This window comes from Nyctereutes procyonoides, unplaced genomic scaffold, assembly GCF_905146905.1.
Source record: "Nyctereutes procyonoides isolate TBG_1078 unplaced genomic scaffold, NYPRO_anot_genome, whole genome shotgun sequence".
NCBI classification, from domain to species: domain Eukaryota; kingdom Metazoa; phylum Chordata; class Mammalia; order Carnivora; family Canidae; genus Nyctereutes; species Nyctereutes procyonoides.
Genome location: NW_026575049.1, coordinates 11,032,784 through 11,049,009, shown reverse-complemented (window position 1 = coordinate 11,049,009; position 16,226 = coordinate 11,032,784). Strand labels below are relative to the sequence as shown.

At 53.8% G+C, this 16,226-nt stretch overlaps 1 protein-coding gene across 1 annotated transcript in view; it reads left to right on the top strand.

The window, feature by feature from the left end:
• Positions 1–16,226, top strand: part of CPM (carboxypeptidase M) — a 72,676-nt gene that overhangs the window by 39,721 nt on the left and 16,729 nt on the right. Inside the window, exons 3-6 of the mRNA XM_055328486.1 lie at positions 6,508–6,605; positions 11,110–11,282; positions 12,766–12,950; positions 14,446–14,616. Coding sequence (XP_055184461.1) covers positions 6,508–6,605; positions 11,110–11,282; positions 12,766–12,950; positions 14,446–14,616 — 627 coding nt within the window. The remainder of the gene's footprint in view (positions 1–6,507; positions 6,606–11,109; positions 11,283–12,765; positions 12,951–14,445; positions 14,617–16,226) is intronic.

Genomic DNA, 16,226 nt, shown 5'->3' with positions numbered 1-16,226 from the left:
GCGCCCCGGTCCCCATCTACAGCGCGGGCCCTGCCGCTGAGCCCCTCTGGCCCGGACAAGAGCAGCCCCATGAGGATCCAGCAGCTGTCACCGGGGCTGTGCGAGGACCAGCTCTTGACGGGATGCTCCTGACCCCCACCTGAGCGCCGCGGGGGTTGGCCACCAAGGGAGGGCATGGGCGTGACCTGGGGGTCCCAGACAGGCTGTGCGGGGTGGGGGGTTGCCCGGTGTTTTCTGTCGCTCCCGCGGGCAGAGGGCGAGCGATGCCGGGAAAGCCCCCAGCGCCGGGTGCCCTGAGGCGCACCCACTCCAGATCCCCCCCTCGGGGGGCCAAGGCCCAGGTCCCGGAATCAGGGAGCTGTCTGCAAAGCCAAGGGAGCACGTGATAGCCTGGCTGTGTCCACGCCGCCTCCTGGGCCCTCACCGTCCTCCTTGGGGTCCGGGTCCCCACGGGGGAGGGAGGGGGTTCCCAACAGCGCAACCCATGCCTGAGGCCTGGGGCGCCGGCCCTTGATATTTCTGGTTGTCGTTGACATTTTGCACATCGTGGGGAGCTAGAGCACGTCGTGGGGAGTTAGAGCAGCGCGGCACTGTGCTTAGGGGTGCGGTCCCTGTTGGGGCGGGTTTTACAAACCAGGGCGCGAGCACCCCCGGGCTGTGAGCTGGGAATGAGGATGTGGCCGAGCAAGCAGAGGCAACCTGGAGACCTTGGCTTTTGGTCCCTGTTTGCCCGTGTGTGTGTGTGTATGTGTGTGTGTGTGTGTGTGTGTGTGGTTTCTGGAATGAGCCCCTTGGCAGGAACCTCTTTACCCCCCACTCCAGAGCCGGGGGACACATGACGTTTGGAGGCCAGGCGTTTAGCGTGGCTCGGCTGGGCAGCAGGCTGTGTTCACCCCGCCACTAGCTAACGTGCAGCCTCGGAGCTGTGTGCTAAGCTGTGTGTGAGTGTGAGTGTGTGAATGGGAACGTGCACCAGTGAAATCAAGGCCGTGGCGTCAGGCATTTGGCTCCCCCTCGGGAAGGCGAAGCAGCCTTAGCAGAGCCCACGGAGCCCGCCTTAGCCCCGGGTGGGCACCTGGGGGGGCAGCGGTGCCGCATCCCCAGACACCGGAGCGTCGCGGCCTCACAGACACACGGACAAGCCTCATCAGCCCGGCAGCCCCCGGGGACCAGGCCGCCCCATGGGAAACCGTGGGAGCAGAGAGCCTGACCCGGGTGCCAGCCCTCAGGCCAGGGTCTCGTCCTGGCTCAGTGGGTCGCAGCCAGGTGGCAGCCGGCTGATGCCCCCGGTGTGACCGTAGCAACACGACATTGAAACAGCTGCTGGGAACGTTTGCCCCGTGCTGAGGCTGCCTCTGGCCCGCCCGGCACTTTCAGGCCCGTGAGAGCAGCCTGGCATCATCGGAGGAATACGGGTTTCAGAATCACACACACACACACACACACACACACACACAAAATCACACACACCTGGGTTTGGGGCCTGGTACCACCACCCAAGTCGGTTTGCTCAACACTAAGCTGTGAGTGTTGCATGAGCTGTTGTGCGGCTCAGGAACAGGGCTCAGCACCGGGGCTGCTGCTTAGGCTCTGATAGAATTTGGTGTTTTGTTTTTTAAAAAACTGGAAGGATAGAGAAGTGGGAAAAATTTTTCTTGGCTTTCTCCCCCCATCCTCCAACCTTCATCGCTCATGGTGAGCCGCCGTGCACTGCTGCAGGCTCATCTGTTAACGAGCAGTCTGTTGGACGTGGCCCTACGTAATACATTTGGGTATTCTGACTTCTTTTGCACGATGAAATAGTGATGTCAGAAATTCTGTATGTCATTTTGGCAGCGATGCTGTGATTCACATAAAACTGCATATTTTTGAACACCTAACAAAAGGGCATTGGCTGAACGCAAGTGCTAATATAGTCAGGTGTTAAAATATTAAGCAGCCAGTTAAAAAGATGTAGAAGTTTATTTTGTTAACATAGAAGCATGTGACTATATGCAAAATGAGATGGTTTTGCCTAAAAATCAAGCGCCTCTCGATCTGTCTGGAGATTCACTGCCTCAGTCTCAGCAAGCTTTCAATTTTTAACGGGCCTCAGAATCACCAAGGGAGCCTGTTAAATGGAGGTTTTGAGCTTTACCCCTAGAATTTGATTTAGCACATGGGGCTCGGGGGTTGGCATTTTTACAGGGATCCAGGTGGTTCTGATCTGGGCATGACACTTCTCCCATTTCTACTCTTGAAGCTATACTTAATTCTCCAAACTTCTCCATCTGCTTTCTCCTGAACTCCTAAAAAAGTACTTTGTGGCACTTATCGCCTGCTGTTCTTGTCTTTGGGGTTTTGTGAATCCTTAGAAGTTATAAAGCTTTTCCTGATCTTCCAAGCAAACCGTGTCACACCCCGTGTTGGGCTCCTGTGTCACACCCCTGGGATTTGTGTCAAGCTTCGAAGTTCCCGAATATAATATAGATACAAAAATATTTGGAATCCGGGACGCCTGGGGGACTCAGTGGCTGAGCACCTGCCTTTGGCTCAGGGCATGATCCTGGGGTCTTGTGATCGAGTCCCACATTGGGGTCCCCACCGGGAGCCTGCTTCTCCCTCTGCCTGTGTCTCTGCCTCTCTCTCTCTCTCTCATAAATGAATAAATAAAATCTTTAAAATAAAATAAATAAATAATAAAATATTTGGAATTCAAGTTTCATTTACTTTGTAGTAAAGGGAAAGGCCAAGCATTTCAGAACTCTTCAGCACACCAGGTATTAGAAAGGGGGAATAAGGGTAGCCTTTCTGACCTTGATAGGGGAAGAAAAAGATGGTGTTTAAATTAACCTTCCACTGGAAATCGTGCTGTGAAACGTCAAGTTTGTCCTTTGTGCATTTGCTCTGGTCTAAGCCGGGGTGGCTGGTGTTCATTGGAAAGGGGAGTTAAAAGCCTTCAAGATGCTTGTCATTCCAAAAGCATTTGCGTGAATATCTTCCAGGGTTATTTTTTTAATAATAAATTTATTTTTTTATTGGTGTTCAATTTGCCAACATACAGAATAACACCCAGTGCTCATCCCGTCAAGTGTCCCCCTCAGTGCCCGTCACCCATTCACGCCCACCCCCCGCCCTCCTCCCCCTCCACCACCCCTAGTTCATTTCCCAGAGTTAGAAGTCTTTATGTTCTGTCTCCCTTTCTGATATTTCCCACACATTTCTTCTCCCTTCCCTTATATTCCCTTTCACTATTATTCATATTCCCCAAATGAATGAGAACATACACTGTTTGTCCTTCTCCGATTGACTTACTTCACTCAGCATAATACCCTCCAGGTCCATCCATGTTGAAGCAAATGGTGGGTATTTGTCGTGTCTAATGGCTGAGGAATATTCCACTGTATACATAAACCACATCTTCTTTATCCATCATCTGTCGATGGGCACCGAGGCTCCTTCCACAGTTTGGCTATTGTGGACATTGCTGCTATCAACATCGGGGTGCAGGTGTCCCGGCGTTTCACTGCATCTGTACCTTTAGGGTAAATCCCCAACAGTGCAATTGCTGGGTCGTAGGGCAGGTCTATTTTTAACTCTTTGAGGAACCTCCACACAGTTTTCCAGAGTGGCTGAACCAGTTCACATTCAGAAAAGACCCCGAATAGCCAGGGGAATTTTAAAAAAGAAAACCATGGCTGGGGGCATCACAATGCCAGATTTCAGGTTGTACTACAAAGCCGTGGTCTTCCAGGGTTATTGATTGGTTTTCATTCTCAAACTTTGTGCCACTGAGGTTATTCAAGGTAAATTTCTCATCTTGCAGTTCATTTAGGGGCCATCTGTGCTAAAATTGGGATTGAGTTACCCACCAAGTATTTTTCACTTAGGTTTTATCGATCTCCCTCCTTCCTTATGCCAGCTGATACCAGATAGCTGTGTCAAGTCAGGTTTCGTTGTCTTTTTTTTTTTTTTAAGATTTTATTTATTTGAGACACAGAGACAGAGAGACAAACAGGCAGAGGGAGAAGCAGGCTCCATGCAGGGAGCCTGACGTGGGACTCGATCCTGGATCTCCAGGATCACGCCCTGGGCCGAAGGCGGCGCTAAGCCGCTGAGCCACCGGGGCTGCCCAGCTTTCGTTGTCTTACCCTAGTCTTATGTGACAGACCAGCTGTTGCAAATTGGTTGTTATGTCGTTATAAATATTATGTTGAGATGCTAATGAATTTTCCCCCTTGCCTGTGAAGCAACTAAATCTTCTTCTGTACAAATCCATGATTATTCTAGCTTAAAAAGCATTAAGAGCTACCAAAAAAGAATTCCTCAGAAGGAAACCTAAAAAACCAGGTTTATTAGCTCACTCAGAAAAAGTTCTTCCTTGGGGCGCCTGGGTGGCTCAGTTGGTTAAGCATCTGATTTTTGATCTCAGCTCAGGTCATGGTCTCAGGGTTGAAAGTTCAAGACTTTTGTTTTTTATTGTTGTTTTTTTTTTTAAGTAGGCTCCACACCCAGCCTTAAAAAAATTTTTTTTCTTCCTTGCTTACATGAAAATATTAACTTTGTAGAATTGAAATTCTAGATGACCTGAGAATTCATATCAGGTTCTGGTTACTGAAATGGTTCTGGGGCAGCCCTGGTGGCACAGTGGTTTAGCACCACCTGTAGCCCAGGGCGTGATCCTGGAGACCCCGGATCGAGTCCCACGTCGGGCTCTCTGCATGGAGCCTGCTTCTCTCTCCTGCCCACCCCCTCTCTGCATCTCTATGAATAAATAAAGTCTTAAAAAAAAAAAAGAAATGGTTCTGATGGGAAATCACTGGACGGATTATACTTGTCCACGTGGCAAACGTGGGAACCTTCTTCAAAACCCTGCTCAGAAGGCATCTATAAACTCCTAGATCTGTAAACCTTTTCATGATCCCCCTCCTTGGAAAGAATGAACCATTTCTTTGATTCTACATACACAACAGTACCTTCTCCCCACTTCTTTGGCCGTATAGGTCACCGGCTAATGTAATTATGTGTTTGCACGCTGCTATTCTCCACTAGATCAGAAACTCACTGGAGTCTGGTCACCTGCCAAAATGCCCGGATACGGTAGTCCCAAGTGAAGGAATGTGTGAGCCAATTCGGGTTCTGTTCTAATCAGTCCGATAAACGGCTTTTTGTGGGTATTTTCTGAGAAATCCTGCAGTTACTAAATTTAAAGTGTCACCCTATCATGAAAAACTTCCCTAAAATATTAACAGTAAATGAAGAATGAATGGGGAAGGGGCGCCTGGGTGGCTCAGCCAAGTGTCTGCCCTTGGCTCAGCTCATGATCTCAGGGCCCTGGGATGGAGGCCTGCCCTGGGCTGCCTGCCTCTCCCTCTCCTCTGCTCCTCCCCCTGCTCATGCATACACTCTCTCAGATAAATAAAATCTTTTTTGATTTATTTTTTTTTAAGATTTTTTTTTTTTCACGAGAGACAGAGGCAGAGACACAGGCAGAGGGAGAAGCAGGCTCCATGCAGGGAGCCCGTTGTGGGATTCAATCCCAGGTCTCCAGGGTCAGGCCCTGGGCTGAAGGCAGCACTAAACCACTGAGCCACCCGGGCTGCCCAATAAAATCTTTTTAAAAAGAAAGAAAAGGTGAAAAAAAAAGAGGCCGAGTATGTGTTTCTCCCTGGATTGGCAGCCGCGTGCCCACAGCCTGGGGGACCCCTGCCCTAAGGGGCTAGAGCCGTGATTGCACCCAAGCTGGTTGAGTTCCTCCCCTGGGCTCTCGGTGCCCCCGAAGGCTCCGACGTCACAGGACTTTGAACTTTGTTACGTACGAGACAGACTTTGAACATCGTCCTCGGTGTCTGATTTTAAAGTCTTTGTATGAAAAGAGCCTGATGGGCTAAAACAGGTGACTTGGGGCCAAGAGGGGCCCCCGCATGTCACCCATGAGGGAACTTCATGCGTGGAAGTGGAGCAGGTCAGGCCTTGGCCTTAGGGCCCAAGCCACTGCCCCCCCCCCCCCCCCCAGCTGCCCGATCCTAAGCAGCCTGGGTGTTTGGAAGATCCTGAAACTCTGTGTTAGCGGGTGGTGGTGGGGGTCCCCGGGGTGCACGGTCCCCACAGCCTGTGTGCCCAGGATGAGTGGGGGGCTACAGCCTTGCCCCCCCCCACCGGGGCATTGGGGCTGCGACATCTGTGCTCCAAGAAGCCACCCCGATGCGAGGCCCAGGGCTCTGCGCCCCCCTCCCCCCCGCAGCCATCGGGGGACCCAGCGAAGGTGCAGGGTGGTTTCTCCAAAGCACCAGGAGCTCTGAGGCATCAGCATTTGGGGGAAATGCAGAGGCTGCGGCCTGAGGCATGTTGGATTCTTGGGAATCGCATCCTGGGATCAGAGGGGAGCCCGGAGGGGGAGGGCTTGGGCCAAGGGGCCCCCAGGACTGTGAGCCTGACCCACAGACCGTCGGACAGACGGGCCGACGTTTCTCCGCACCACCTCCCAGGGACACAACTTACTTTTCTATCCTTGTCTTTGCTGTACAGGCAGGAACCTGTGGGTCCTGGTGGTGGGGCGCTTCCCGAAGGAGCACAGGGTCGGGATCCCGGAGTTCAAGTACGTGGCAAACATGCACGGAGACGAGGTACGTGTGCGGCCCGGGCCCCGAGCCAATTGCCAATTCAGTGTCTTTTTTGTCCCCCCCCCCGCCCCCACCAAGCTCCTATTTCTTAAACATCAATGAATTACTTTTACTAGGGTGGGTTATTTGGGTAGCCTTTCGAAATATCCACATCACACTTAGAACTTCACATTTGGGTGCCATTCATTCGTAGTTCTTATGTTTTAGGTATATAAGCTAAAAGCAAAAACAATCCCTGGATAATAGTGACCACATTTTTTAACCTAAAAATACAGAATAAATGGATAAATGATTCTCACACACACCTTCTAGGCATATAAGAGACGATTTATGAGATGCAGTTTGTGTGCTTAGATGTTTGTATTAAATACCCTCTAGGGTATTTAATGATTTATATGAACACCAGGCCATAATACCTTAATTTTGCCTGGGCTGGAAAATCTGGGATGTGTAGTCAACATGCAGTACAGGTTCCAAATGTACTAAAAAAAAAAAAAAAAAAAGTAAAGCTTGTCCTTCCAGATGTCATTTGCCAAGTTCTTTTTTCCATCATTATCCCAGATGGTAGCAAAATACCCTCAGTTAGGCAGTGTGGCTTTAGATTGTTAATTTTTTCCTTTTGGAGTTAGAATTAATCTTTATTCCAAGTGAAGGGTCTGATTCCTTTTAAGCATGTATTAAATTTCTCCTGTAATCATGCTTTTTCTCTCCATCTCCGCTTTTGGTGAGGTTAGGCTAGGGGATCAGGTACCTTGAGTCCCTGGCATGACCTGAATTGTATGTAAGCCCCCGCCCCTGTGAAAGTTGTTCAATATTGAAAATCGTTCAAAGGAAATAACTTGATGATTGGTACATCATCTGCCCTCGTTTAGCAGCTTAAGTCTTCACGTTTTCAGAAATTTCCTCCTTAGAAGTCTTGACCTTGTAGCGGGTTTGTCAACAGTCCTCAACAATTGTTTATGGAGAACATGCTATCCGCAGAGCTGGGCAAGTTACGGGGCTACAGAGAGAGCCTCTTAGGGTCCCTGCCCTCAAGGCTTAGGAGGGAGTGGGGGGCAGGGTGGTTGGTCAAGGTCGGTGGGGCCATTGTAGATGTATGTGCGCTTTTAGGGGAGCACAAGCCTGCAGAGCTCTGGAACCCTGGGAAAAGTGTGCTAGATAATGTAATATTTAGGCTAATATCTAGACAATCAGACAAAAGAATTAAATAGATAACACACTGTTTGGGGAGCCCCAGAGCTCACAGGCTTATTTTTCCACCGAGAAGCTGCACTATAACGTAGCATTTTTAAGACAGATTCCGTCGTCGGGATAGCTGGGTTTTGCTCTCACTCTCATGTGTTGCCTAGATTGGTGACTCTTCAAAAATTTATTTCCACTGTTATAAAACATTCTTCAAAGAGCTAGAATGCATATTTTGTCTCTCTGGCAGATTCCACCTTGACTGGAAACTAAAACTGATGGAGAATTTATTTGCTGCATTTGGATTATTACCATTTTAACTGGCTGATGAGTGATCAGGGAAAGGCCCCCAAACCTGGCATGTGCGTCCAGCCTCTCAGTGTCTTCGGGAGGGATTCTCATATTCAGTCTTCACCCTCACAGGAAGTGGGCGTGCTAAACGAAAGCTGGTGAAGCTGTTGGGATTGCTTTGACCGTGATCCTTTTTAAAATTTGGACCCTCTAAGGTTTCATATTCAAAGACTTAATTTTTAAAGAAGGGAAGTTTATGCATAAAACATGAATGAGTGCTTGAAACATTTATATTAAGGTTGGGAAGAATTAATTTGAATAATATTTGGCATAAATCTGCTGTTAGGAAGGCAGCGAAATACAGCCCCAACAGAAAGAGAGGACTTTAACTCCCTGAAATTTTAGCTGTTTAAACTCAGCCTTTTAAAAATTATTCTCTTACTTGGTGTTTTACCATTTTTCCAAGATTTTTAAAATTTGTCCTCTGCAGTTAAGGACTTGTGATATGTTTTTGGGATATGGAGACAGAAAGTACTTTGGTTTTACATTGGTTTACTTGAAAGAATCCGGATTTTCTTGGTCTCGTAAAAATAATAAAGGTTTTCTTTTAAAAAAAATGCCAGAAAAATAAAAGGAGTAAAAATCATTCAGAATACTAGCACTCAGAAACAACCATCATGAATAGTTGCCAGATATCGTTCTAGACATCTTTGGATTTCTGCAGTAAAAGAATGAGGAGGATTCAAAGGATATAAAATAAAATGGGGTGTCAGACTATGGTACCCTTTAAATAAGCATGAGATTTCATGTTATGTGAACAGAATAAAACTGAGGTGAAACTCAAGTAATTGGTAGACTTGATAAATAAGTTCTCAACCTAAGGAATTACCAGGTTCTTCCAAAGTCAAGAAAGAAAATTGGGGAAAAACTTTTTGAAATTGTAATCATTTAAAATATAGCATTTTGGGGGATGCCTGGGTGGTTCAACAGTTGAGCATCTGCCTTCAGCCCAGGGCATGATCCCAGAGTCCTGGGATCGAGTCCCACGTCGGGCTCCCTGCAGGGAGCCTGCTTCTCCCTCTGCCTGGGAGAGGCACACACACACACACACACACACACACACACACACACACACACATATTTATCATTTTTAGCTTTTGATGGGCTCTCATGCCCCCTTCCCCACTGGGCAGGGAGCCTGGTTTGGGGCTCGATCCCAGGTCCCCGGGATTATGACCTGAGCCCAAGGCAGACGCTTAACTCACTGAGCCAGCCAGGTGCCCCACAAGCTAATTTTGACTGTAAACACAAAAATCAAGGTAGTAGTAGTAGTAGAAGATAGAAATAAGTAGGAAAAAAATTGAAGTCAAAATTGAATATATTTCTGCTCTGGACCTGATGGCTACCTGTAAACATATAATTCACATATTCCAAATTTTCTTAGTCCCAGTTCCAATGGTTCCATGTTCATGGGGATTACAAATTCATAAAATGTAGTTTCTTTGCTTGCCAACGAGGGGACTACAGTGAGAGATTGCCATTCAAGGCTTGCTCATCCGTTGTCACAACAGTGAATTCATACAGTGGGGTTTTCATTGGAAACTCTTGTCCTGCTCATGCCTACACTGGCGCCTCTACACCGCAGCCCTAAATCACCTGGTGCCCCAGATTTCCCAGGGACTGACCCCACAGCAGCATCTGATCTTAGGTAAGAGGCCAACGTTCCTACAAGGAGATTTCCTTTGAACCCAGGATTCTAGAGACAAGTTGACATAGCCTCGTCAGGCTAGTTCTATAATCAGGTTGTGAACTGCAAATTACTTTTTTTTTTTAATAAAAAATGTAATTCTCACTATTGAGGATTATGAAGCAAGATCTCTCATGGGTCTTGAGGTCCCCACTCGCTGGTGATACATCAGATAATGGTAGCTGGATATGATCATCTTTATTTTCATGGTCCTGCTTTTCAAACAAGACCTATCTGGCAAAATGGTTAAGGACACAAAGGTTTTCGTTTTTCTTGTAAGTAAAAGTGAGCTGATTTAAAGAAAATAGAAACTAAGCAAGAGGGATCCCTGGGTGGCGCAGCGGTTTGGCGCCTGCCTTTGGCCCAGGGCGCAATCCTGGAGACTCGGGATCGAAGCCCACATCGGGGGCTCCCGGTGCATGGAGCCTGCTTCTCCCTCTGCCTGTGTCTCTGCCCCCCCCTCTCTCTGTGACTATCATAAATAAAAAATAAAATTAAATTAAAAAATAAAAATAAAAAATAAATAAAAAAAAACTAAGCAAGAGTATAGATAATATGCAGATATGCCCCTCCCCCCCAACAAAAGCATGATGTGCAAATGGCTGAGGTTGCAGAAACCCAAGAAGGCGGCAACCGGGGCTGCACAGACGGGGCTGACCTTGCTCACTGTGTGGATACTTATTACCAACCAGGACTCTTCCCTCTTGGAACCCACGTGTGTCTGAAACACGGCCCGTGGGTCGCCATCCATGTGTTCTTGGGGGCTGGCTCCTGCCCCCTGCGCCCCCCCCCGCTCTCCCCCTCCAGTATTTCAGAAGGCAGAGAAAACGGAGATGATAATAAGAATAACCTTTATTCCACCTAATTCATTATTTTTTTTAAAAAAAGAAATTCTTGGGGCAGCCCGGGTGGCTCAGCAATTTAGCACCTGCCTTCGGCCCAGGGCATGATCCTGGAGTCCCGGGATCGAGTCCCGCGTCGGGCTCCGTGCAGGGAGCCTGCTTCTCCCTCTGCCTGTGTCTCTGCCTGTCTCTCATGAATAAATAAATAAAATGTTTTAAAAAATACTTTTTAAAATGCTTTTTAAAACATTAACTTTTTTTTTTAATACCGCAGGCCGCTGAGCGGTGGCCCCCTGCCCGAGCGCCGCGTGGGGAGGTCACCGTGGTGTCAGGGCAGGCGTGGGTGGCAGTGGGAGCTCTTGTTGGGGAAACCGTGCCTCCGGACGACGCTCCTCACCGTCCTCCGCCTCTAGTAACACCCCGTTTTCTCTCTCAACCTGCGCAGACCGTGGGGCGGGAGCTCCTGCTCCATCTGATCGAGCACCTCGTGACCAGGGATGGAAAAGACCTGGAAATCACGAACCTAATCAACAGCACCCGGATGCACTTCATGCCTTCCATGAACCCCGATGGGTTCGAGGCTGTCCAGAAGCCCGACTGCTTCTACAGTAACGGAAGGTAAGGGGGCCCCCGGCGCCCCAGGAACCAGCCCTGGCCTGGGCCGCTCAAGGCTTCAGGCCACTGCCGGAGGCGGACGAGTGAGGGCTGGAGAAGGCGGCCTTCCTCCTGGGCCACCTACCGGGCTCCCCTGCCCCCCCGGGCCACCCGCTGCTCAGGTCTCCTTGGGGATCCCTCCTGACTGGGCCCAGCACCTGTGAGCGCCCCGGGAGGGGCAGGAGTCCTGTGGCCCGCGTTGTGCACTGTTAAATCTCGGGGCCTAAATCTGCAGCAGGGCCCCTGGGAATTACCAGTTGGTTTTTTAAAAGCCAGGACAGGAACTGATCAAAAGAAGAAGAGGGGGTCAGGGGGCGCCTGGGTGGCTCCTCAGTTAGGCGTCTGGCTCCTGTCCTCGGCTCAGGGGCGACGTCAGGGTCGTGGACGGAGACCTGCGCTGTCGCTGCCCAGCTGCCCCTGGGGGGGGGGAGCTGCTGCTCTCTCTGTCCCCCCCCCCCACTGTTGACGGGCATGTGCCCGCTCGCTCGCTCCCTCCCAAAAAATTTTTTTAAAATATTTTATTTATTTATTCATGAGACACACACACACACACACACACACACACACACAGAGACACAGGCAGAAGGAGAAGCAGGCTCCATGCAGGGAACCTGATGTGGGACTCGATCCCAGGACTCCAGGATCACACCCCGGGCTGCAGGTGGCACTAAACCGGTGGCACTAAACCGCTGTGCCACCGGGGCTGCCCCCTCCCAAATAATCTTAAGAAAAAAAAAAGAGGAAGAGAGAGCCTTGTACTATTTCTGATTTAAACAGTTTATTTTCTCGCAGTGGCCCCCGGGGGGTTGATTTCTCAGGGGTCTGCTGGACACTGATATGGGGGCAAACGTTTGTTTGCTTTTACCAAAAATAAATATAACCTCACCAGTCGATGACCCGCTATGTCGGGCCATCCTGTGGGCACAGGGACAGCGGCCGCTGCAGGAGGGGTCGGCACTGAGGAGGTTCCTGTCGCCTCTCCACCCGTCGCTAGGGAACCAGCACCCCGCTCAGCGACCTAGACCCTCCCTGTTCACCCTGGGCCCTGGAAGGTGGGAGTCCGGGGAGACTCAGTGGCAGCCCCCAGTCTCGCGGCCAATGGGGCCCTCGGGCCTCGGGGGGGGGGGGGGCGTCCAGGGCAGGAGCCCCCGAGTGCCCCCAGCCCACGGTGAGTCCCTGGGCGGCCACTGGGGGCGACTTGGGCCTCCTGCGGGGGCGTCCAGGGCAGGAGCCCCCCCGTACCCCCAGTGCCCAGCCCACCGTGAGTCCCCAGGTGGCCGGTGGGGGAGACTCGGGCCTCCAGGGGGGCATCTAAGGGCCTGAGCCCCCCACGTGCCCTGCCCACCGCCCTGGGGGCACCGGCGCCCGCCCACCGCCAGACCCGCGCGGCCAAGCCCCTTCCCCGCCTGCCCCAGCGCACCCCGACTCCTCCGTCTTCCTCCCGAAGGGAGAACAGTAACCACTACGACCTGAACCGCAACTTCCCCGACGCCTTCGAGCCCAACGACGTGTCGCGGCAGCCTGAGGCGGCGGCCGTCATGGCCTGGCTGGAGGCCGAGACCTTCGTGCTCTCCGCCAACCTGCACGGCGGCGCCCTGGTGGCCAGCTACCCCTTCGACAACGGGGTGCCGGGTAAGGGGGCCGTCGCCCTGCGACACCCGCATCTGAGGCCTGAAGGGGGGTGGGGCTCCCCGAGGAGCCCCGGCCTCGTGGGGAGGAGGGGTGCAGGGAGCCCCCGAGGAGCCCCGGCCTCGTGGGGAGGAGGGGCGCAGGGAGCCCCCCGAGGAGCCCCGGCCTCGTCCGGGAGGAGGGGTGCAGGGAGCCCCCGAGGAGCCCCGGCCTCGTGGGGAGGAGGGGCGCAGGGAGCCCCCCGAGGAGCCCCGGCCTCGTCCGGGAGGAGGGGTGCAGGGAGCCCCGAGGAGCCCCGGCCTCGTGGGGAGGAGGGGCGCAGGGAGCCCCGAGGAGCCCCGGCCTCGTGGGGAGGAGGGGCGCAGGGAGCCCCCGAGGAGCCCTGGCCTCGTGGGGAGGAGGGGCGCAGGGAGCCCCCCGAGGAGCCCCGGCCTCGTCCGGGAGGAGGGGCACAGGGAGCCCCCGAGGAGCCCCCGCCTCGTGGGGAGGAGGGGTGCAGGGAGCCCCGAGGAGCCCCGGCCTCGTGGGGAGGAGGGGCGCAGGGAGCCCCCGAGGAGCCCCGGCCTCGTGGGGAGGAGGGGCGCAGGGAGCCCCCCGAGGAGCCCCGGCCTCGTCCGGGAGGAGGGGCGCAGGGAGCCCCCGAGGAGCCCCGGCCTCGTGGGGAGGAGGGGTGCAGGGAGCCCCGAGGAGCCCCGGCCTCGTGGGGAGGAGGGGCGCAGGGAGCCCCCCGAGGAGCCCCGGCCTCGTGGGGAGGAGGGGTGCAGGGAGCCCCGAGGAGCCCCGGCCTCGTGGGGAGGAGGGGTGCAGGGAGCCCCCGAGGAGCCCCGGCCTCGTGGGGAGGAGGGGCGCAGGGAGCCCCGAGGAGCCCCGGCCTTGTGGGGAGGAGGGGCGCAGGGAGCCCCCGAGGAGCCCCGGCCTCGTGGGGAGGAGGGGCGCAGGGAGCCCCCCGAGGAGCCCCGGCCTCGTCCAGGAGGAGGGGCGCAGGGAGCCCCAAGGAGCCCCGGCCTCGTGGGGAGGAGGGGCGCAGGGAGCCCCCCGAGGAGCCCCGGCCTCGTGGGGAGGAGGGGTGCAGGGAGCCCCGAGGAGTCCCGGCCTCGTGGGGAGGAGGGGCGCAGGGAGCCCCCCGAGGAGCCCCGGCCTCGTCCAGGAGGAGGGGCGCAGGGAGCCCCGAGGAGCCCCGGCCTCGTGGGGAGGAGGGGCGCAGGGAGCCCCCGAGGAGCCCCGGCCTCGTCCGGGAGGAGGGGCGCAGGGAGCCCCCGAGGAGCCCCGGCCTCGTGGGGAGGAGGGGCGCAGGGAGCCCCCCGAGGAGCCCCGGCCTCGTCCGGGAGGAGGGGCGCAGGGGGCCCCCCGAGGAGCCCCGGCCTCGTGGGGAGGAGGGGCGCAGGGGGCTCCCCCGAGGAGCCCCGGCCTCGTCCGGGAGGAGGGGCCTTCGCACGGGAGGCGGCAGCGCCAGGTGCTTCCCGCTGGGCGCCCGCCGAGACGTGTGGGTCCCCCGCAGCCACCGGGACGTCCCACTCCCGCAGCCTGACCCCCGACGACGATGTCTTCCAACACCTCGCCGACGTCTACGCCTCGAGAAACCCCACCATGAAGAAGGGAGATCAGTGTAAGGACAAGATGGACTTCCCCAACGGAATCACCAATGGCTACGCCTGGTATCCGCTCAGAGGTGGGTCCCCCCCCCCCCGGGCTCCTCGGCTCTGGGAATAGGGGGGCAGGTGAGGGAGGGCACGGGGACACCCCCCCCCCCCGGCGCAGGGATCCCGGGGGCGGGGGCGGTAATGTTCCCATAGAAGGACTAAGGTAGGTGGCAGCCCGGGGGTAGGAGGAGAAATGCAGGCCGGGAGCGGCGGCAGGGCCGGAGGCCGGGCCCTGAGGGGAGCCCCCCGCCCCCCCCAGAGCTGCCACCCCTCAACCATGCGCGCTCCCCATGGTGGCCTGGGGTCCGCAGGCCGCACCCGAGAGCCCCAAGCGGGACCTGTGCGGCCTGGCCCCATCGGGGTGGCCCTCCGTCCCCCCCCCCACCCGCAGGCAGGGTCTCTAACCCTGGGGACGAGCTATGAACCGAGCTATGAACCCTGCGTGCGCAGCTCCCACCGGCTCCGAGAGCCCCCCCCACAGGACTTCGGCTTTCTGTCTCTTCCTCTATTTCTTGGTGAAAACGAGGTCAGAGAGAAACACAAGTACAAGCCTTAGAAGGGAAGTAAGTACCAAGAACAGAGAAATCCTTCCCGCTAGAATCTAGACCTCCGCAGCTGCTACTTAACGTAAATAACATGTTGATAATAGTTTGACTATTTTCTTAGCATGAGGCTTTTTGCTAAGTCAGTACTTCCCAAGTACCCTGCTGGCCTGCAGTGATTTCACCAAATCCAAGATGCCACTGAGGATAAAACACCGTACCTCCAAGGATGAAAGAAAAACGTTTCTGGCCAAACTAATGACAATTGGGTTTTTCAGCCATCAAATTTAACACACCTCCCCACTCAGAGATTTTTAAATATGAAAATTTTTGCATCTTAGAAAATATGAAACAGGATTATGACCCTTTAGAAATAGTCTCCATAGGTGAGAACTGGACGGTGAGCTTGGGCACCAGTGGCCTCAGGGGGCCTGGGTCCCTCCGCTCCTGAGAGCTGCCCTGCACCCTCTCTCTCACCCCCAGATGCAGCTCAGCCTAGTGGGTAAGAGCACGGGGCCTGGACAGAAGGGCCTGCGTGCTGGGCTCTGCACTCACTGGCACGTTCCTTGACACCTGTGATGGTCTGTCTGTAAAACCTGGGGAGTAGCTGCCTAACAGACTCCTCAGCTAGTACCCGCTGACGGCACATGCTCGCTGACCCTTAGCCATTGGCATTCCTCCGAATGAGTGTATGTAGCTTCACATAAGAAGTGTAGTTATGGTTTCTAAGCAGTTTTTTTTAGAAGTATCATTCCATATCTGTCTAGGATATAGCTAGAAGTGTACAGTGTACAGAAGAAATGTACACTGATGAATCCTTTTTGTAAGTTATGATTGGAAAAAAAATAGGACTGACCCTTCCCCTCCCCTCAGGTGGCACACAGCTGAACTTTAGTCTGCTCCGACCCAGGTACCCACGTGGGAGTGTTAGATCGCCTGTTCACACCTGGCTAATAAGATGTCAGGTCCTGATTCTATAATGCTAATACGTCAAGTTCATCTTCTCCTGTTTACATGTACTTTCCTTGTAACTGTCTGATTCACTTGTCCCCAAGGTTTGGGATACTTAACACTACTTCAATTTCAGACTTAAAAAA